The 23,751-nt window shown below is 39.6% G+C and overlaps 1 protein-coding gene across 2 annotated transcripts in view; it reads right to left on the reverse strand.

The window, feature by feature from the left end:
* Nucleotides 1-23,751, reverse strand: part of FAM13C (family with sequence similarity 13 member C) — a 131,417-nt gene that overhangs the window by 98,253 nt on the left and 9,413 nt on the right. For both annotated transcript variants that reach the window (XM_086616579.1, XM_086616578.1), the window contains exon 5: nucleotides 23,162-23,297. In XM_086616579.1, the coding sequence (XP_086472705.1) occupies nucleotides 23,162-23,297 (136 nt within the window). The remainder of the gene's footprint in view (nucleotides 1-23,161; nucleotides 23,298-23,751) is intronic.

Below are 23,751 nucleotides of genomic sequence, written 5' to 3' on the forward strand. Positions count from 1 at the left end.
GAGATATCCCTGTTTGTTGCAGGGGGGTTGGACTAGATGACCTTTGAAGGTCCCTTCCAGCCCTAACGATTCTATGATTCTATGAAAGAAACAGTCACGACATACCTCATCAGAGCTACCCAGGAAGAATGTATCATGCACAAAAAGCGATCAAGTAACCTTCTATTAACTCAAGCCTCAAGCAACCTTACAATAATTATCATAAAAATTGAAAGCTTCTGATTTAGGCCCCAAGTGAGGCAAATCCTTACACATGTGCTTAATTTAAGAATTTAAATATGCTAAGCACTTGCTAAGTAGGTTGGCAGAACTGAACTGCCTTGTTAAATAAAGCAAGACTGAAGCCTTAACACACATGCACAGAGTAGCCAGTGCCTGCCAAGAGGAATTTCATGCATAGCACTGAACTACACAATTTCCATTCATTTACATTACTAACACTAATAATGCTCAGATGAAAAGGAAAACGATGAGCTCAACAGCTTTTAGATCAGTGCTTTAGCACGTGAAATGCCCACCTGAAACCCCAAGCCTTTTCACTTTCTTTCTTTGCTCTCCTCCCCTAATACCTGCATATAGTTTCTGGTTTCACTGTAAGTTTCCCTGACTGTAAATAAGGAATCTCAGGGTTTTAATCTTGATCCCCAAATGTACTGGTTCTCTCTTTTCAGCACCACAGCGTGTTGGATTTACCAACATACCTGTCCAAACATTGCAGACGCTCTGGGACAAGGGAACTACTGCTGGGCAGATGGTTAGGACCTCCCAAGGTCTTTCTGTCCTGAGTTATTCTACAATCCTAAACCAGTCAGTTCCCATAGCTCTGTGCCTGCCGTACTCACTCAGAACAGGAAAACTAGGTTCAATTCCGTCATGTCCCCAGGAGTGAACCCTACCACTGCAGACTCCAGTGGGTGAATGTATTTCATCTGATCCGATGCAGCTGTCTTACTTTACTCTGGCCTTGCTCCAAATTTTTTTGGAACATTTTGGAACTGAATCTAGGCCTCCCTCTTCCTCTGCAGTGACTACAGTTCCCCTGGGTTAAAGAGTCAGCATTATTTTTGTTCAAACTCCCTCTAGGATGATCAGCTTTTAATTACTGCATGGTCTTCGCTGGAACCTTTTCAACAAGGGGTACCAAGTGTTTTCTTCCTGAACTTCACAATAAGAGCAAAGAAAATAAACTCTCTTTAGAAGTGGCACAGCTATAAACAATACCTAGCACACGCAGCTTCATTGTTTGCTTCACTATACCTTAAATATACATAACTGGTTTTTTAATTGCAGATGGATTTCTGCATAAGAACAAGGATTTCTCCAAGGATCTTTATAGTTTGTTAGTGTGAGAAATGGCTCTAATTGACAACGCTTTCAACAATTTAAACATGCATCCCTTGCAGCCTGGGAGTCTGGAGCCACAGAAAAGAAAAACAGGTCTGTGAAACAAGTAACATTAGGTACCTGACAAGGGCATGCAAAAAAAACAAATCTTGGCTCTAGATTTTTGGGCTTCTCCCACTAATAGCTAAACCACTGTGGGATGGTTCACAAAGCTACTGCACATTGCATTTGACCAAGTTGATATTTGAGTGGGGGGTAAAACCTGCCAAAGAGAAGCCATTTGTGTGACAGTACTTTAGGCTATTTTACGTAAAAATCTGCAATGCAAAAGGTTAATTCCAACCAGTACGCTGAGGTAGTACATAAAAATTTCACACTTTCTATAACCACAAGTTATCTAATACAAGTGAAATTTCCAAGCTCCTTTGAAAATGCAAGTCACTTAATAAGCACTAAGGGGTAACTTCTGATCTGATGGTTGTATACTAATGATTTTACCTACCCCTGTCCAATCACAACGAAAGAAATATAAAAAGGTGTCAGGAATTCTAATTTTGGAGAGGTTCAGAGGAGTCTAGTGCAAATTAAAAGGTCTCTCTTGAGCAGTTCTGCATGTTTCCTAGTATTGGCCCTATGTTAAAGTGCTCTTCATTCATTCACCTTTCCCCAAGCAGCATCTCTCTTTTCTAACAATGCAGCAGAAGGCCAGAAGAGAACATGATACTCCTTTGGATGCTGCCATTGAGGACACATTTCTCCAGAATCTACTAATACAAAAAAACCTGCAAGGTAGCCTCAAACTCATCCTATCCAGTGGCAGGAATATTTAAAGATAAGGCATTACTTTTCAAAAATGAGAAGTACTTATAACCTTATAACCCACCATCTTACCCACGGTGTTTTGGGCATAATGCCTTGAATTTATTCCTCTAAATTTTGCTTTGACAAATATTTTTCTGGCTTCCTATTAAAAGAATGTAATCATAAGAGCACTGTTGGGAGAGATATATAATGCAAAGTCTCAAAGAAAGGTTGCACGCACATCTGAATTAAACATCTCAAGATTCACCACAGAATGAGCTGCTGTGAGCAAACGTGATAATTTATTACAACATAACTTTTGAGAGATCACCTGCTACAAGGAGAAAACAAAATGGGCTTCTTGTAGGTACAGTAAACCCGAGTCAGTATCTGTCATTGCTTCGTTGAGCTACTCTCCAGCTACCTCGACCCTTCCAAGAACAAGGAGCTAGAATTTGCATTCCAAATATAAACAGAGCTCAACAATGCATGTATTCATTTACATATTTTTCAATATATGCATCTTCTCTGAGTATGTAATATACAAGAATCACTATAAACTTCTGTTCTCTTTTACTGAAATTATACCGTAATGCCTAGTAACACTGTTATAGATACTTAGCTTTAGTACTCTCTTTCAAAGCTATTTCATTATGTTTGATAGTCATTTAATAATATGAGGTCATATAACCTCAAGAATGCACTAAATAAATCAGCCATGGTAATAATACCTGCTTTACCAACAAGACTTTTGAACTGAATTATTTTAAGTTTGAAGGAAAGCGAGGTATATTTTACAATTGTAACCTACACACTTTACTACCTGATTGCAATATTCTGTCTACATTTTAATCAGGATAAAATATTAGTGTGCCTTTTGCTATTGAGAATTCACCTTTTCAACAGAACCTAGGAGATTTTCAGCAGAGATATCTATGATTTTACCCCTAAGGAATGTAAGTAATCTTGAAAAACAGTATTTAAAAAAATGAAACTATGAAAGAAACAGATTAGTACAAATATGCCTTGAAATGGAAGATATTTAAGTATTCACTATCACAATGAGTTAAGTCTTCAACTCTAATCTCAAAATAAAGATACATTTATTAATGTATCTTCTGCAAAGAATACTATACATTAGTAGAGGTAGAGATTTTAGGTTTTTACTGTATTCTCTCTCTCATTATCAGGCTAGAACAAATAAGCCTAGCTTTTCTGGAATTATAATAGAATACTAATTTGCTGCAGCCCGAGTTTATCTCAGCTGATAAAAATTTAATGGCATAGTTAATTTTAATTAGGCAAAGGCTTGTGAAAACACACACGCCAAAAGTTTAAAATGTTTATTCATTTAATAGAAACAGTCATTTTCAACTCTAAAAACCTCACTCAGAGTTGGTAAAAACCAGGCATCATCCACTGCATTATCAAGTAACTCTTGAAACTGACCTGACTGTGAATTCAGCATTTGTCTACTCTGACACATACAAGCAGGACGATACACATTAAACTCCTAAAAAAGGCATTTTTAATCACCCTGATTAAATGCGTCTATAATAAATTCTCCAATTTTTTCTTGCTCTGTTTGGTGCATATTAAAACTTCAGTTTATATATACGATACCTTACTACTCTGGCCTAGTTCCTTCCTCCCTGCCCAAACTGAGAGCTGCAATACAAAACGCTGCAACGCCACTTCATCGTAGTGCTCACAAAGTATCTTTTGAGCGTTTACTCTCCCCAGTAAGATTCACTGATTCATCCTAGCACCTCTAGCTCCTCACAGACTTGTAAAAAGAAGCTTTCAAGAGCCTGCTGCACGATAGCTTTGCAATACAACCCGTAGAGGGAGGAAGTGTTTGTCCTGTTCAGTTACTGCTCGGGCTGGCCTGGCAGTCAGCTACCTCGGAATTTCAGTCGACACGTTGCCTCACAGGGCGCAGTTGTTTTGGCACACTGCATGCAAGGTAGACAAGTATTCTGAAAACACAGAAGTTCTAACACTTCCCTTTTAGCCTCTTTGTAATAGTGCTTCATAATATCTCACCTGTAAGCTTCAGAACTGATTTGTCTTATTGCGCTCATTAGCATAATGTAACTGTCTTTTTGGGGGCAAGGAGCAGAAAGAGGATGCTTTTGTGAACCAGAAACATACAAATCTGGAATAGTGTGGGGACTGATTTGGTTTTGAACACCATAAACTAAACTCTAATTTGGGAATTCTGTAACCAAATGAAACATTAAACCTGTTAGCAATAATCTAGTGCAGCCTAGTTTGAGAAAAGGAAATAGAAGTTCTTTGGAAACAAATTTCATTACTTAAAAAACAAATAATAATCACGCAGTATTCGAGAGTAGACATCACACACAGAAAAGGTTCTGGGGTAGAAGCATGCTCCAACTCCACAGATTTTGAAAGGCATTGCAATACCTGTCAACATTTCCACTTTTGAGAAACTCTTAAACTACTTCTGGGAAAAAAAAAAATTTCAAGAAAAGTCCTCTCTGCTCTCCTTCATATGCCACAGTTACTCACCAGAGTGCCATGGGAGCCTGTCAGTGCTCTCCATGCAGGAAGGCAATGCTACCAAAGTCCCTTCTGTACAGAAAAGCAATTTTAACCTGCTGAGCATTTTAAGCACCACCACCATCACTAGACTTCAATTGCATGGCTACATTTACATCTCCCTCCCCACTTCCTGTTTTCTTACATTATTTCCACAGTCAAACATCACATCCCACAGGGCTCGGACAACACGGTAGCTGTAGCAAGTGCAGTGCCAGACCAGCAGCTTACAGAGCAAGTTGTCTCAGAAGATTGACCATCAACAGGGCTATTGATACTTTCCAGCACACTTGACCTGCTTGGTGGTGGAAAACAGGAGCAAAAAGAGAGCATGGCTAAGTCAGCTCCCAAGAAGCATAAAACCTCAAATTTTGCAATAACTCTCATAACTTCTTTCAACATCAATAAAGAGTGAGAGAGACTATTTCTTTTCCTGCAAAAATTAAAGACTACACCCTTCTGCACAACACCCTCTTGGAACACATGCTATTGGTCAGCAGATAAGAGAAAATGAGAACTACATTCACAGCTATTTGTTACTATTTGAGTTAAATAACAGAAGGGGCAGAAGAGAGCGAGTCCCAGATGGTGGTATGCAGGGAAAACCATAATGATATATTAAAGATGTGCTTTTAATTAACTTCTATCTGGATGGTTATAATTAAAGATTTTACCACAGGTGTTCTAAGAATAATTACCTTCTATTTCCTTGCACAGTGCATATTCACAGGAAATGGGAATTGAGACTATTTCTTAATTTAAATACTTTCTCAATGATTTTAAAATTTATTGCTTTCTAATTGCTTCATTATTGAGATTTTCTTTGTGTTCTTTTGGCCCTTTTCAGATTCCTATAGGCTTCTCCAAGACCTCTGAAATGTCTTTCAAGTGGCCAGTCTTTCAGGTGCAATTCTAAGCAGTTAACAAAATACACAAGTTGCATTTTATTATGTTGGGATCCAGGAAAATCAGTTCATACAGAGAGTTACAAATTTACTTTTGGACTTGGGAATAAATGGCTCGTTTTTGTCACTGGTGCTGCACGTATGGTACCAATTTCCTTCAGTTTTGTTCTTGAGATTGGCATCTCTTTTACTGTTGTATACCTACCATATACAGGTCTTAGCAGATGACCTCGCTGCACATCAGCTGTTGCAATGTGTACTGAATACAAAAGATTGAGTAGCTATCCTGATTCATTTGAAGACTTATTGTGCAGGTCAATGCATTAAGTAGTGATTCCTTGGTTTCCTATTAATGTTTCTGCTGATAAGGTAACAACATATCATGAACTGACAATTAGAAAACACAGGCCAAGAGAAATAGGCTCCTGCTTCACCTGTGCTGCAAAGATAATTTAGGTCATATTTTTCCTGTGAGTTTGAGATTCATAGTTCATAATTTTATTAAAACACAAAGACAGGAATGGCTGAAGATAGGATTTCATGAAGGGAAAAGAATAATGCACAAAGGAGTATGATTTAAGGCAGAGAGTCCTACCCTCTCTTGCATTAGTTCCTCCCAGATCTGCAGCAGTTTTTAGTACACAAGATTACATTCTGAAATTATTCTTAACTGGATCTTCCAGTCTAGGGAAAACAAACAACAATAGCCCAAGAATAAACAGGATCGTTCATCTTTTCCATATGTTTATCTCAAATGATGTTATCTTTATACTGAACTAATACTCAGCCAGAGACAGTCTTAAGAAACTGAAGAGATCTTTGAAGCAGCACCTCCCAAGACAAATCAACAGCATCAAATGGCATACATGCTGGTTTCAGCCTGACAGACAGAAACTAAGGCGCTAATGTCACATTCACAGAGCTATCAGTCCGTGTTCAAGCACAGCTAAGAAGCTGTTGAGGACGAGAGCTCCCCACTTCCCTGATGTACACTGGTGGAGGAAAGTACTAGACAGATGGATGTGTGAGGGTGTGGGCTCACCTGCATGTGACACGGCATTGGAGATACTGACCTTCCAGCCATCAGTTCCCATTTAATACACTCATTCAATGTGAGCGTGCAAGAAAAATTTTAAAGGGCATTATAAAATTTTTGTCATTGTAAATCTAATGCCATCTAACATCTCCATTACAGCCTTCTCCAACAACCCCCAAGAAAGGTAGTCTATATTTGTCCATATATGACAATTCAGCTCTTTCTATGGCTATTTTAACAAAAAATTGATAGCAACTGATGCTAGAAACCCGATCATTGCTAAGTCAGTCACCTCAGTCACCTTAAGCCTTTTGGTTTTGTCTTTTTATTTTAAGGAAATTGACAGACAAAGAATTGAGAAAAAAATATTTCCATTCTGTCAGTATTTGGAAGTAAATAAAGGAGAGAGAATTTTCCATAAGGCCCCACTTGGGAATCCAACTCCTCTTTTCTTTCATTAGGCCCTCTCCCCAAAATTAAGTATCTGGCTGTAACTAGATAAATAATAAGCCTTCTTTGAAACGAACTTTGGGATTCCTGTGTGTCAGCTTTCAAAGAGAGGCAGAAATATTCAGTGTCTATTTATTTAAACTCCTGTCCAGAATAAGACCTTGTTGCTGTTGGCTCTTTCCAAGCAAGCCTAGAGCATAAAGCAGCTTTTGCCAAGAAACACTGAGATTCTTCCTTGTAGAGTAATTCCCAAGCTTCTGATTGTCTTGTTCCCACAGTGCTTCATTAGCTGAAGAACTGAATCAAATTGATTCTGTTTATGTAAGAATATTAATAGAGTCCATGCTCATTTGCTTTCCATGCAAGGACATACAAAATGACCAATTTAGTTAACATGTGGGTGAAACCATTCTGCGAAGTGACCACTGAGGTGAGTAGGGTTAAGACAGAAAATAGAAATTTCACTGGTGATTGATTCTGAAGGTGCAAGTGTGGGCTAAAGAGATGTAAATCACATTAGAAGTAATCACTAGGTCTGTATTTCAAGAATTTCAAAAGTATAGCCCTACAGAGCCTACATTCCACCCACATTTTATCAGCATTATCTTCCATCTTGCTCAGTGTGTTATAGGAAAGCTGTATTTAGCGCACAAAACAACAAAAAAAAGCGATGCAGAATTCAATAGCATATCTGCTGAACGGCCTGTCCCTACCTCTGTGCCACATTCTCAGTGCTTCTTATTTTAGTGGAGGTATTTGTCTGATATATGTATGCACCATTTCAGCAGTACCCCTGCTTATCCAAAACTCTCTTTACTATCAAGTTTCACTCCAGTTTTTCTTTGATCATACTGAGGAACAAGGGAAGGAGAAGAAATCAAAGCTTAAAGTCAATTACAAGGTTTAATCTTTCCACTGTCCACTAAGTAACCTGGCTTCAAATCTCACTCTCACTTCTGCCAGCAGCTTGCATGATTTATCTTCCCTGCTCCCAGAAACAGCAAGGCTTCCAACACAAACATCCCAGAGCAGCATTACATCTGGTCTGACAAACAACAGGGGGAGAACAAAGGCTGTAAAGGAGAAGCAACCCCACTTTTTGCCCACCTCTGTGTAGTGCACAAGAGCTGGTTGTAAGCCAGTCTTCTCCCACAAGATGAGGAAGGGAAACGAAGGATGAACAACAGGTACAAGAAGAGAGGTTTTGGCAAAGCATGACAAGCAAAGTACAATAGTAAGTGCCTCTCTGCATCAAAGTGCTGCATTCCCTAACCAGAACTGCATGAGCTAATGTGGCCGCAGAGATACCCTAAACATCCAGCTGTCTATACTGTGAAGATGACACGTGCCTATAGGAACAGCCTACCATTGACATATCATCAACTAGAGGAACAGCCTAAAAATACTGTAAACTACAGAAATCATAAGAAATCATGGCTTGTGAAAAAAAGCTTTTGCAATACATTCTACAGTACAGTAAAACAACCTGCTATTGGCACATCCCAGCTTTTCATGAGCCTTTTCTCTTTGCTAAGATTGCTAGCAACTGTATGTAACCGGTGTCAAGCCCTCCACATGCTCTCACACACTGGGCTGTCCAGTTGACAGGCACGTTTTTTGTTCTGAACACCTACAGAGACGTGCCAAGCAGTGCTTTCTGTAAACGAAGTGCTGTCACTGCCCGGAAAACAGCTCATGCAGGCTTGGAGACAAGGCAACTATCTGGCTTCCCAAGAGTGACAAAAAGCCAATAAACAATACTTATTTTATATTCAAATCCAAATGAATCCCATCCCAAAGTAAGTGTTTTTAGAATGTTTGAGAAAGGTCTTTAGCACACACAGATTTTTAGAATATATGGTCACATTCTACAGGGCAATCCAGGAAATGTAACTTGAGTCAGAGCTGGCAGGGAAATCCAGCTCTCCTTAACATGCAAACTCACAGATCAGCTAAAAAGGAAAGCTGAGATGTTGTGGAAGAGATTTAAGTTCTGAGACAGGAAGTGCACCACATTGTGGCAAGAAGCGTAAAACAGGTAGCTAATGAAAAAGGGTATGAGGAAAAAATGAAAGAGTGAAAATGAGTGCTGCAAAACTGTCTACACTCTTTCAGATTAATCCTGACAATACTGCCATAATTTCTTCCTATCCTAATTGATCTTTTTTGTTGCAAGAGCTAAAAAAGAACAAAAATTTCCACACAAATTCACAGAGAGATAATAGCAGTAAGGCTGAGGCCAGAAAAGCTACCTTGGCTTACTTGACTTAATTACAAAGGTTTTTGTATGGAACCATCAATATATAATTCAAGCAACGTAACACATACAGAGAATGACAAAAAGGGAAAAAAACATACAAACCACATGAAAAACATTAGCACCAAGTGTCAGTTTTTAAAGGGTATTTGAAAAGTTTAAAAGGTATATTTAAGCTGTATCTAAAAGCTTGACTTAATGCACACCAACATTTTAAAGTGACATGTTGGTGAAACTCTCACTTTGTCCTGTTTCTCATCACCAGTCTGACTTTGTCCATTCACCAGTGGTGGGGTGCATCTAACACTTTTAATGAGGATAGAAATACATATTTGGGCCACCAGTAACACAAGTATAGAAACAACCCAGGTCTGAGAGCAGCAGTGCACTGAGAGTGTCTGTCCTATTCCCACTAAGCACAAGAAAAGCAGAGCTGAGACAGAGGGCTAAACAAGAGGTGGAAACACATACATTGCTTGCTCTCCTCCTTCTGCTGTGATACATTTTCTCTCCTCTTTTTGCACAAGAAGAGAAGAGTGGGATTGCTTTTTTATTACGAAGTTCTGAACTTATGTCCATTGAACACAGAGGAGAGTGATGTTGACCATCAGTTCCTCATGTTGATTGCTGTTGAAAACAGAAGGGCATCAGCAAGAACAGTGTATTTGCACTGGCAGCATCATCATGCTGAGATCTGAGCAGGAAAACAAACCTCTGTGATTAGGTTCTACTGGTTGAGTGACACATTCTCAGTCCAATTTTGATGAGAAATTCCATCAAGGATATAACAAATACTTTCCAGAAAAGCCTTATCAAACCTCGCATACAGCCATACTCAGTTTCTGCTTTGATTAATTGATACTTCCCACCTGAAAACAGCCCTGGTTGAAAAACTGTGTATCTCTAACCCACACTGATCAAGCAAAAATCATGTGGTAAAGAACACTGCATCAGCACACGCTTACCAGAGCTATTGAGATAGCAGGTATGTTACTTCCATGTCTGTCTTCACAGAGGTCAAGGAGAAGTCTCAGAAAAACTTCAGAAGAGCTAAGATATTTCATGAATAATTTCACTTCTCTAAGGAAAAAACAAAAGTCTCTAAGACTAATGACTCTTGCAGCTACTCTGATGGCATCAAAGACTGGAAAACATCAAATGCAGTGGCAGCAAACAGAGAGAATTCATCCCTGTGGTATCACTACGTGTTACAGAAGAGCTTAACCAGATGGTAAAAGAAAATTTGAAAAGGTATGTGGAAACATAATATTAAAAAATAAATACATCGTATTGAACCCTTAATTCAACTCATTCTGCCGTGTGTGTGCCTGCCAGTGCTGCGGCTAATAGGGAGCGCATGAAACTCAGAATGCAATTAAGTCTTGGAGGAAGCACAGTTGGAGGCTGTGGCAGTTTCTATGGCAACCCGAAAGGCTCAAGACTAGTAACGGGAGATTAACTTAAAGGCAAGATAAGTACATAAATATAGCTCTCCTTTACCATTTTCTCTGCTTCCAAACGGGCAATGTATTTTCGATTTAAAAAATACAGAAATGCAGTCAGATGTCCTACCTGTTAACTAAGGCAAAAACAACCTTTAAAAACATCCTGTTAAAAAAAATTCTGACAATGTCAGAATCAGGGAATCGTCCAAACTTCACTAATTAATTCAGTCGAAATGGAAATCACTGAATTGAATGCTGCCAGAAGATTAGAATGAGGCTTCAAGATAAGGGAACATGACAGTCTCATTGAGAGTTTGCTGATGTCAACGCACTGTATGCTTATGAACAAATCCTTTTGACGTATTTTTCTGGATTATGCTTCAGATCAGGTTTTAAGTCTTCAAAATGGCGACGGCAAGACAAAGAAGAATTTTTGTAAGCACTACAAATCTTTTTTCTTTCCTTTTTTTTTTTTTCTTTTCATATTCTCTTCAGTAAGAAAGGCAATATTGAAGAAACCTCATCCAATGTTTTTCCTGGCATTTAAGAGCTTTTTTTCAAAGGTTCAGTTGAGAATGTGGCCACCTCTTTGAACTTCTGTCCACCTTACATACAAATAAAAAAAACAGTACATAAAAGAGATTCCCTGGCCACATCCCTAGCTTAGCCAGTTGCACTGAACTTGTTTTACTTCATCAGTTAAAAACAAATGATAAATGTGTAAGACATTCAGGAACGTGTATCCAGGAAACAAACGTATTCTTGGCCCATCTTCTGTACCCTTTTGAGCTATGGGCATGACAACGCTGCCACAGGTGCTGAACGCAGTTGCATTCGCTAAAGAGCTAGTTCAAACTAACTTACCCCATCCAGCCTGCCGGGTAACGCAGAGCCAGTGCTAGCACCTCTGCACAACACTGGCTTGTCCTGCACAGTATCTGTTAGCACTGCACTCATGAAAAAAAATAGCACTACCCCTACTTCACTGCTAATTGGTGAATTGACCAAGTGCATTGTTAATTCACAGTGTGCTCCAAGCATTACCGTGGAATATCTGCCTCGGATAACACAAACCTCTTGGGCTGACCCAATTGTGCCTTCAAACCCTCATGTGGTTTTATTTGCATGGTGAGCTTTTTTGGTTGGAATTTGTTGACTTGTTGCACATTTGAGGCAAAATGCAGATACCCTGTGAAAATTTCAAGAAGTCCTTGTTAGGTAATTCAAAGTACTTGATCCACTTCATCAAAGATATTACAACTTTCTCATTGTAATATCCAGGCACCACCTAGAGTACTAAGACTGGCATAACATTATTCACAACGAACATGCTCTCTGCTTCTGCTATGGTGGGAGGTTGCCTGTTGTAGGTGCAGAGCACAAGGGAACAATAAGCTGATATTTTTTGTCAAGAGCATTTCTACATTCTCTGCCATAAGTAAAATATTTCGTCTTGTAAAATGCCTTGAAAGTACTCTGGTTCAGGAATAGTACGCTTTTCTCCACAAGATCATTCCAGAGTCAAAAGTGCCTTTACCCAGGGAGCTTGACCACCTTAGCTACACAAACCAGAGCAAAAGCAATACAGGAATCACCTTTTTAGTGGCATAGCTGGGCACTGATCCATTGAGGGCTTCTAACATTTCGACTAAGGCCTTCAATCTCTACCCAAAGCAACTGACGGCCAACAAAGAGCATGAAATACATTAGAATTTTCTCCAACATTTTCCCTTCCCATGGAAAAAAAAAATGAAACCAGAGCTGCAGAACCAGGCTGAGACGCATTCAGCTAGGGAAGAAACCTTGCCATCTCTCTCTATGAGGAGCAATTGGCATCAACTCCATCGGTACAATACCTAATTTACAGATAGGTGGCGTCTCCTTGCTTTAGCATCATATAAGACAAAGAGCCAACAGTTTAACAGGTGTGAAGTGGGTTGGAGTAGTGAAAATTTCCTCCTATTGGTCTTAACAGGGAACAAGAAATTAAAATAAAGAATCTCTCTAATGCCAAGTGTTTGCTCTACTTTGTAAGAGCAATAGCTTCAAAGTAGTATATAACACTTTCTCACTTTCAAGAAAAAAAAAAAAGTTGGTAAGGGGAAGGAGAAAGAGGGGAAGGAGAAAGAGGGGAAAAGGATGTACCTAAAGATCTTGTAGCATTTTCCAGAATTAACATTTTGTTCTGAGTGGAAGAGCTGCAAGAGGGTGAGATGAGGACATCACTCTCATTTTCTTCATTGAAGTGGTTTGTAAGTTGATACCAAAGAATTAATTTATTCTATTTTCCACTATGTATTTTTTTCTGCCTTTCAACCAATTGAAAAGCCACAATTGAAGACCATGCAGGGACACCAGCAGCCCTTCAACTCTGAAGTTAATTTTGATTAAAAAAGAAATGCCATGCTATATAAAAATTTAAAAGAAGGGAACATTACATATTGTAGAATCTATTAAGTGGGAAGAAGTCGAAGAGATCCATCATTCCCCTCAGTATTCTTAGGAGCTGACCTGTCCTTTAATCGAAGTTACCATATCTCACTTTGAAGAGTTTCTTTTCCTTTTCTAGAGTGGCTGTGGCAGTGCCAAGCTTCTCAAGCGAGACAGCTTAATAAGAATATAAAAATGCTGCCCTCCTCTTCTGCACATAAAGGTTTTTATATTTTTTCTTTGATTTTGACTCAATATGAACTTCTTTACAGACATAAAGTAGGCTTCACTGGAGGAAAACGCAGCAACCACATTTAGAAATATGTATCTCAGGTATTAGCAAAGGGTACAAAAACAGAAATCAGAGCAAAGTTTGCAAAGTTGTTTGTTTAGTTTTAAATTGTGGTTTAGGAGATCTCTAAGCACACTTTTCAGAAACAGCGCATCTGGGAATTTTAAGCATACAAATGAATTAATCTCCTCCTGTTTTGCTATAGACTTTAGAAACAAATGGACTTCATAAAGAACGACATTTCACGGATCTTGGTTTGCTATAGATATTAGAAACAAATGGACTTTATACAGAATAACATTTACATGGATCTGGATTTAGATTTCATCTACTTATGCTCTCTCTGGTCAGAAAGCACAATGATTTTGTTACCATGTGAATACAGGGCATAAGGAACATTGAAAAAGTAGTCAATACAGGCTGGGAGGAGAGTGAGAGTAGCCCTGAGGAGAAGGACTTAGGAGTCTTGGTTGATGAGAAGCTCAACATGAGCTGGCAATGTGCGCTGGCAGCCCAGAAAACCAACTGTATCCTGGGCTCCATCCAAAGAAGCATGGCCAGCAGGTCCAGGGAGGTGATTCTGCCCCTCTACTCTGCTCTCGTGAGACCCCACCTGGAATACTGCGTTCAACTCTGGAGCCCCCAACACAAGAACATGGACCTGTTGGAGTAGATCCAGAGGAGGGCCATGAAGGTGATCTGAGGGCTGGAGCACCTCTCCTCTGAAGACAGGCTGAGAGTTGAGGTTGTTCAGCCTGCAGAAGAGAAGGCTCTGGCAAGACCTTTTAGCAGCCTTCCAGTACCTAAAGGGATCCTACAAGAAAGCTGGAGAGGGACTTTTTACAAGGGCATGTAGTGATAGGACAAGGGATGATGGCTTTAAAGTGAAAGAGGGGAGATTTCAATTACATCTAAGGAAGAAATTCTTCACTCTGAGGGTGGTGAAGAACTGGACCAGGTTGCCCAGAGAAGAAGTGGATACCTCATCCCTGGAAGTGTTCAAGGCCAGGTTGGATGAGGCTTTGAGCAACCTGGTCTAGTGGAAGGTGTCCCTGCCCATGGCAGGGGGGTTGGAACTAGATGATCTTTAAGGTCCCTTCCAGCCCAAACTATCCTATGATTCCATGATTCTACACTGTTTGCTGCTGCTAATAACTAACTCATGCTCCAGGCAGATCCAGAACAAGATTTTGGTTTAGTTGACAAGCTTGCCTGCAACTACAAAGTTGCTAGAAGCATCTTTATTCTACAACTTGCAAGAAGACTATTTTCTTTGTAACACACAAATTACCAAGGGCAGATGAGAAGACAGACATGCACAGCTCACTGATTATCTAGAAAACAGCAGCTTGCTGGTCTGTCAACCAGCAGATTTCACAAGCTGCTTAAGCATCTAACATGAACTGCGCTTAGTGGTTACAAAGGGTAATTAGATAGATACAGCTCTTTACTGTTCCACAGCCCATTTAATACTAATTTTGAACACAGCTTATCTTGCTCTTCTCCCACTCCCCACTCCAGTCAGTATTTTGTTGAGCATGGAAAGCACTATGGAATATAAATGATTAACAAAACAGCTAGGAATTTGGTTAGACTAAACGTTAAGGACATGAAAGCAAGAGTTGGAAGGAAAGTAAAGCAGCAGATCAGATATTTAATAAAGGAAATATTATGTTCATCCATCATTCCTTACAATTAAGCAGTACACTGCTTGCTATACTTTCCTAGTAAAAATATGCAAAAGATAAACATATTTTTAGAAGTACTGTATGGTTTTGAGCTACAGCGTGCTGTATATATCCAAAGTCAGCTCACCGTTTATTATTGCTGTGTGGTGCTCTTGTATTGACAGATGAAAAAGATCATGAAGCTCAAAGCTATTCATGTAATTTCTAAAAAGTTTGAAAATAAAGTTAGAAACTAATGAACTAAAATATCAGATAAAGGGTTCTAAATCACGATTTCTTCACTCGATCTCTACCACAACTCTATGAAAATACTACAGCCATCACATAGACACTCTGGTAAACAAAAAAGTTTCTCTTTTTCTTTTGAAGTAATGTATTTTTACTTCCAATGTAGTCCTATTCAGCTTAATATTTTGGATGAGGGGAAAAAGAATACAAGCAAAACACACAAAAATCCGAAAGCTACAGAGCTTAGGATCTATAACAAACTTCCTATGTCTTTTCCTGTCCTCCTCTGCTTACACCCACATGCTTTTCTTGTGTAGCTTTACCATTTCCCTGCCAGCAAGGTTTACACAGCCTTTCCCTGACCCAGCAACCCAGGCCCCTCTCCTGCCTGTGCCAGGCAGAGATCCCAGCAGCTCTCATCTTGGCAAACCTCTTTCAGCCATCCCATGGGCAAGATGGAGGAGAGGCTGGCTTTAACCTGTGAATTTGACTCCCCTCTCTGCCCTGCTCCCCATGCGTGGATGATGGCACTAGGAGTCTCCCAAAGTAAGTGAAAGCTGAGCTCCTGTGGCTGCCCTCACAGGCAGCTCAGCAACACCAGCAATTCCCAGGCAAAGCTCCAGTTGCATACTAGAAGCAATGCTGGATCAAACAGCAGCAGCCCCTCAAGTATTTCCTTGTCCTCCTAACAGCTTGCAGAAAAATCCAGTCCTGATCAACATCCTTTAACATGATCATCTCCAGGCACAGCTGACTACCTCGCCACTTGGCAGAACAGCCTAAGGCTCACACTATTATTTCTTTACTCGCCAGAATCCCTCTATGCTCATCTGCAGTCCTCTGAGAACAGGGCAACATCTAATTAAAGCAGATGGTCAGTGAAAATTCAAAGGTCAGAATTAAGGCTGTTGACAGATCCTCAGCTTCAAGCATCCAAATTACCAGTTTACCAAATCTAAATTACCAGTCATGCCAGCCAACCAGTGCATGCAAAGCCAAACTGCAGTAATGTTTGTTTAAATTAAAAATGGTCTTTGAACCGACTAGAAATGCATTTGGAAAAAAAAAAAGCACATACGGATGTGCTGTGTTTATTTGCTCTTATTAAAACTTTCTGTAGAATCATGGTTTTTCCATAATACTCTTACAGGATTTTTCCACTTATTCCTCTGCCATTTTCCACAAATTCTTTTTTTTTTTTTTTCCTTAAAAAAGTGTACCAGTAAATCAGGACAACTTGGACTAAATTTTTCTAACCATGAACCCTGGGGAACAGGTGCAGCATGCAACTTCACCATACATTTCCTTTTGTTTCTCCTGGTTTTGGCTCAATTGCATTTGTATTTTTATTACAGGCATATTTTATGCCTTTCTCTTTTCATAGTAAAATAAAAGGCATCCAGTATTTATTTCATACTTCTGAAAACTATTTAATAGAAATGCTGACTCATGAACATGCATTTCCTTTTTCACTTGAAGCAAAGAAATTAAATACTGCAAACTCTTTTCTATAGCAAAACCCCAAATTAACTGGGAGAGAGTGAAACTGCATTATGCTATAACACGCTAATATGCTTTCAAGATTCAGCCAAGCCTTTCTGCATGTAACTACAACAAGTGCTAGCCCTATTCTTCCCTCAATTCGTGTTAAGTACTTCAGCATGTCTGCATCTTTGCTAGAATAGGTGAAATAAACTAATTAAAGAGGAACAAAGCAGTCTAGGAATTGCCGGGGGAGGTGGGGAGGCAGCTTGAGGAGGATTTGTGCATTTGAAATATGCCCATTGAATTCACTGCTGCACAGATCTGCAACTAACTACAATTAAATGAACTACAATTAACTACAGTTAAATGAAAAATGGGATTTTCTTATTTTCATTTTTTTCTGACAGTGATTTTTTTTCAAGTTTTTATTTTACTCTACATTTCTTGCTTGCTTTTCTGAAAACATTTCACACTCCCATCCCTAACCTTGCATGAAATGAAAAGCCACTAAGGGTTTAAAATAACATCTTCTTTTTTCCTTACCATTACAGCCAATGACAAGTAAAAAGGCTAAAATATTTTGATGCTTACATATCACAAGCCTTTCAGTAAAAATACTTTTAATTTCCCAAGGGATGATTTTCTTATCAAAGACTTCGCTTCTGATGTTGTTTTTCCAAAAAGACCTGCTCATCAGTAAACAAATCAAATTGCTCATGAACACCAAAGAAAAGGAATACAAAAGTGGTAAGAGACTTTATTGGTAGTCCTGCTGAGGTAAGGAAGGTGACACAAGCATGAAAGAAAAAAGGCTTGTATTTCATAACAGTTTGGAGGTGAATTCATACCCTTCCTTCATGCCTCTCTGATATCAGTAATTATCTGTGGAAGGAACAGGCTGATGTTCTGATACGTTACAAAAATAGAAATGTAATATCTAATTTTAAGATAGGTACTCAGAACATATTAAAGGAATATGTTCAAAGCAAGTAACAGCTCTGGAGTGAGAGAGAACAATGCTGACACCAAGTGGAAGAAAACGCTGCCAGCTCCATCCTCTACTGCAACCTTGAGACGACCGAAAATCTCAGACCCACAAGTCTTCGGTTTAGGTGTTGTGGTAAGTTTTTTAAACATCGCAGGAAGACCACGCAGATCCTCTAAAAGCAGAAATCTGTGTTATCCTAATGTGTACACTACCTGATTAATTATAATCCTCTTCCTTGTAGTGTACTGATCTTAGTAAGCAAAGCAACCAGCTGCGGCTCTGAACACATCAGGTATTACTCTCCTTCACTAATTGCAGGTCAAACTCCTTAGACTGTAATCTCCATAAATTCTGTGACTCTGTTTATGGCAGGAGATTTCAACACGCTCTGTTCACAGCAAACCTGAAAACATGCATTCACAGACTGAGAAGTAACAAAGACAAGTCTCTACTGAGCTGGTTTCTGTACACCATACTGCTTTCAAAACACATCTTCCAAGCCAGGAAAGGCCTGTATCAGTAACCAGTTTTAGGGAAAGGCCTTCCCCTTTCGAACACTATGTCATTGTTGAATGACAGACAGCAGTCGGTGTAATCAGCTAGCGTGATTGCCTGAGCTCTGTTCTTCTATTATTGATTGCCTTAAAGGATCTCAGGATTTCAGTTTGACCAGCTTCCCTCCTCTGTGCTCAAGCTGCTTGTTGCAGCCAAGCACAGCCGAAGGCGTGCTTCATGTCACACACAGTACACCATACCCTGCCAATATTCTCTCCTGGTGCAGCCTTCTCCAGACAACAACAAAAAAAAAAATCAAAAAAAAAATATCTACATACGGGAGAGAGGAGGAAGAGAGGATAGTGGCAAAATCCACTAAGTCATAGAAAGGGGCTGAAGGGTGATAGCAGTGTCCCAGAGCCCTTGTACAGCAAGTCAAGAGAAACCCCCAGCAACGCTGGAGCAGACATTAAATCAGTAACATTCCCTCCACACCCTGCGGTTTACTGAAAACGGAGCCCAGGCACGCTTGTCATTTCCAAGTTACAGCTCTCCAGTACAAAGGAGAGTCTGCTGCAGATCACAGGGACAGCACAGAAAAAGCACCTCACTTTCTCCATGCCCTGTTTCCTCCAATGATAGGCAGAAAGGCTCCGGCACTGAAGACCTAGAAGGACTAATGAGTACTCCATCCACACCCACTTTGGTTGTCTGAAGTCACACTTGCCAGTCACTAGGCTACAGCAGGTTTTACTGAATCCTTATGCCTACAGCCAGTATAGTATTCTGCACTGTTTATCCAGAAGAAAAAAAAACAAACATCTTTACAATCTGTTGGCCACAATTTCTTGTGGAGATCTAGGTCCTGCTTTGATCCTCAACGTATGGCATTTTTTATCCAATCTTCTGGTTTGGGCAGTACTCAAACACAAAATTAAAACTTAACGTTTAATGAGTCTACATTTTGCTGAATTTACAAAGGTCAGGGAAAATAGTTTTTCTGTGGAATGGGAAATAACACGAAGAAGTCTTTCTATAACGTAACAGCAATTCCTACAGAAACATTGAGAAAACTCCTGGCAGTTCACATGGTACACACAGGATTTGCTATGTTCACATCTAAACCCAACTAAAAGTAACCAGGACTTGTACCAATTTAAATTTAGGAAAAATTATTAAAAGCCACAAATAGGAACTGGAATTATGTTACCCTATCCAAGAAAAATTATTCCAACAAGACAATTTAATCTAACCTGGAACTTTCAGTTTACTAGATCACCAGATAATGTCTGTTTGGTTGTTCATTCATTCTGCAAAGCTTCAGCTAATTCCACAAGAATTATCATTGAATTAGTGAAGGTAAACATTGGTTAAATTACTGCTGTCCTCCAAATTGAGGACAGTTTGTTTGGGAGACCACAATTCTTTTTTATGGCAACTTCAGATGAGAGTGAGGCATTGCATTTTCTTCGCAGAAAAGGGTTAATGCCAAATGTCCATTTCCTCTTGAAAAAAACTAAAAACCTGGAGATTGACAAAACTCTCCAGACCACAAAAACCTTCACAGCAAAATCATAGTTTGAGTAGATAAAGTCTCCATGAAATATTTAGTTGCACTGTTCCAACCAACTCCAAACCACACCGCAGTTTCAGAAATTCACTCTGAGGTTTCTGTGGTCAACCTGCAAGTCCAGGAGAGTGTTCAGCTCCATTTCCCCGGGCCCCTGCGTCTCTGCAATCCCTTTATAATGGGGTTCCATGATTGAAAGGAGTAGCTACATGGGATCCAGTCAATAGGCAATCCCTGCAGCCTTACTGATATATAGTGAAACATGCATGAAAGGACAAAGGAAGAAAAGAAAACAAGAAATGAGACTCTTTTCCTCAGGGTGTAGGCCTTTCTTCTAATGAATCCCATGCTTCAATGGAGATACATGCAGTGGCTCATACACACCCATAAAGTCATGCTTCTGTTTGTTTGCAAGACAAAGACAGAGTGCATAACTCAGGAAAAATTTATCTATGAAAGGAGATACGAAAAAACACTCTTGGACTAGATGCAAAAAAAAATTCCATAGTCAACTTTTATCTAGAATGCAAGATTCAGAAATGATGAGAGTAAATATCATGACAAATTGCTATTAGTAAGGTTTGGTTCATAATTTAATTACACTATAGAAGTTAAGCTAATTGTGTACACCTCCAACACGGCTAGTGATATGGTTCAGGTTAGACACAGTTATCTAGAGAAGCCTCAGGTCAAAACAATCACCAAAGCGTCTAACCTCTGTTTAAAGAATTATTTAAGCCAAACAGGAAAATTGGTTTAATACCAGTACAGTTCGCAAGCTAGGACAGAAGATTATAGGACAGCTTTAAACGTTAATGGGCTCTCAGGAAAAAAAGAAAGTAAAAAAAAAAAAAAGAAAATAAAACCTGGTAGGATTTTACAGCCTTCCAACACTATTCTAAGAAAAAAAAAAAAAAGAAACATACAACATACAACAGCCAGGAAAAAAAGACAAACTAAAATATATAGTAGCTTTTAAACTACTATCTTTAGATGGAATAGATGGCTGTGAGCAGTCTGCTATCCAGCCCAGGGTAATAGTTCCGAACCACTAGACTGGTGCCTTTCCAAAACTTGGAAATTCTTCCCCCAGTCAGTCAGCCTGAATCAGTCTGCAGAGGTAGAGTAGGTGGGATGACTCCTGGCACTTTGAGATGCTAAGAGCTCTGCTCAGAGACACTCCATCTCGCCCATCTCAGCCTGCAGATGACATGACTGAAGGTTAAGCTTATGTCAGCTGTATAGCATGCCTGCAGGTCGGTATAGCTTTAATTTGTTAAAGCTCAATTAGAATTACACACAACGTTGAAGTGGGGAAAAAAAGGCACCCGACAACAACAACAAAAAATCGTCGGAATTAAGCAGTCCAAATGCAAGTATCTGCATAACTGCTTTAAGTTATTTCATGAGAAAAAGCCAATAAAAGCAAGTTTCATTTCCAGGAAGCAGCAAGGGATCTGAGCCAGGTTTGCCATTTCACTTTTTGCTTGCTTTGCTGGAACAAGAACATGCACTTTTAACATGTTTAGTTTGTAAACCTGACTTTGATGTTGCCAGTTTAGTGGACTTTGAGCAATTGTTATATTATGAAAGATGAAGGGTACCTATCCAGTGTGCTGGGTTCCCTGCCAGAAATTACAAAAACAAGATCAACCACAGAATACTGAATTCCCTTCTCACCCACAGATGAGAATTCTTTCATAAGCTCACCTCAGAGCAGGAGAGTGCCTCGTGGCTATGCCTTGTCTGAGGTTTTACTAGAGAACTTGAAAGGATCTTTTCAGCAGAATTCTTTCCCACATCACCACAATCCCAGACAGACTGTGACATTTTGCAGAACTACAGGGAGGGAATTCGCTTCTGAAACAAAAGCACTGCAATAGAAAGCCAGGTTTCCTGGCTTCTCTAATATCGTTCCCATTTCCTTTAGCTGCTGATGTTTCTTCTAGTTCTGTAAGCAGAAGCAGATATGATGGGGTAACTAATGTTTTGATCTTGTGTGCTCTTTTGAGTACAGGCTGCAGGAATTCTCAAAGATGGTAGTGACATGGGACATCTTCAGAGAGTAAGGGGAGCTGGAGCTCTGTGCTCCAACACTGTCTTTTTGTGAAACAATCTTAGTTTTAGGTTTGGGGCCGTGTCCTGTGATACAGTAGGAGTATGTCAGAAACATTCTTGTATCAGTGCATTCTGTTGTCTGTACCTACAGCTATACAGGATTTATTTTAAAAGAGCTTCCAAGGAGCATTACAGTCTCAATATTCAGTTTGAGATATGTAATACACTCTACACACTGAATTTGACTTTGAATTAGAAGTCTGCTGGTTTTCCTTAACAGAGGTGCTTGGAGAAAGAAGCCAGGAAATCAACGAGTCGCAAACATGAACAGCATGATCTACAACTACATGCAATGCAAATCTCTCAGAATCCTTCACCTGATCTGGCACACCGCTATCAATCGAGACATGAACCACAAGGATGCGTGGCAGCTGCACGGTACAGCATTGAACTGAGGGTTTTGTTACATTTCCTTCACGTCTTTTTCTAAAAATCAGTTTCAAATTAAGCAGCAATGATACATCACACCACAAACTGAAAACCAGACTTATATTGGACCCTCTCCCCAAACCAGCATTTGTCTATCAGTTTTCTTCCACCAGGAGGTTTTTGACAAGAAAGGCAAAAAAAGAATCAAAGTACTAACAACGAAATGTTAATAAAAAGTTAGAAAAGAGCGTGCCCTAGGAGAGGCTGAAACACACGCAATGAGTTCTGGAAAGGGGAGTGGGGTTTCACCCTTCTGGTTTTACTTTATATAACTTTATATTACTTTACTATACATCACCAATGTATAGCCAAGCACACACAAAAAAAGTGCTTCACTTGAGGGAAAATCCAATGGCTTTGATCTAACAAAGCTTGGCATTAAGATATTTAAAGTGGAACAACTTGGGATTTTATTCTCGACCTTTTACATTTGCACTTACATTTTTTTCAAAATCAGAATTTTAAACACTTATGTTTTCCCTCTAGCTCAGGCATATGATGAATATTTACATTGCTGGCAACAAGCTGTAGCCATTAATTACACTGTATGTAAGCAAATACATTTCCATTTGTAGGTTCCAACCTAACGAAGCACTTTTGATTACTTGCTGAATCAATTAACGTAACTTTCTTACCTGAAGGCCATCTGCTTGTCTCTGTGACAAACGAGGGTTCAGGTCAACAAAAAGCATCTCATGGTGTTGCAGCAAATACAGCAGGAGGTCATTGTAAAGCCTTTGCTCTTCACAAGCCAAGGGACTGACAGGGATCCTAAGGGAAGAGAGATGGAATAAGTTTAGGAGCTCTCAGATCGGGGGCTAGTGATGAATCACACAGGAATCCTGCGAGTACCCAAGATAATTCAGCAAAGCAGCCGACTGCGAGTCTGGATAAATGGAGTTCCAGCCTTATTTCCAACAAGCAACTGTTGGAAGAGGGACTGACTGAATTTGGTGGGTTCATAACACTGGGAGCCTCATAGTGACGGAGCCCCAGTTTGCTTCAGTGATTCACAACACAACGACACAATGAATCTTTGTGGAAGCACAACAAATCAGCTAGAACCTGACAGTAACTCAGCCATGAAGTTGATAAAATCAAGGCCCAAAAAAAGCCCTAGAAATCTGCTATCACTCACTGGCATTGGGGCTGGAAGAGAGTTGTTCTGTTGTTCTAGCTTAGTTTATAAAAGTCAATTTTGATGGCTAGAATGTCTTATTACTGA

This window comes from Tauraco erythrolophus, chromosome 9, assembly GCF_009769465.1.
Source record: "Tauraco erythrolophus isolate bTauEry1 chromosome 9, bTauEry1.pri, whole genome shotgun sequence".
NCBI classification, from domain to species: domain Eukaryota; kingdom Metazoa; phylum Chordata; class Aves; order Musophagiformes; family Musophagidae; genus Tauraco; species Tauraco erythrolophus.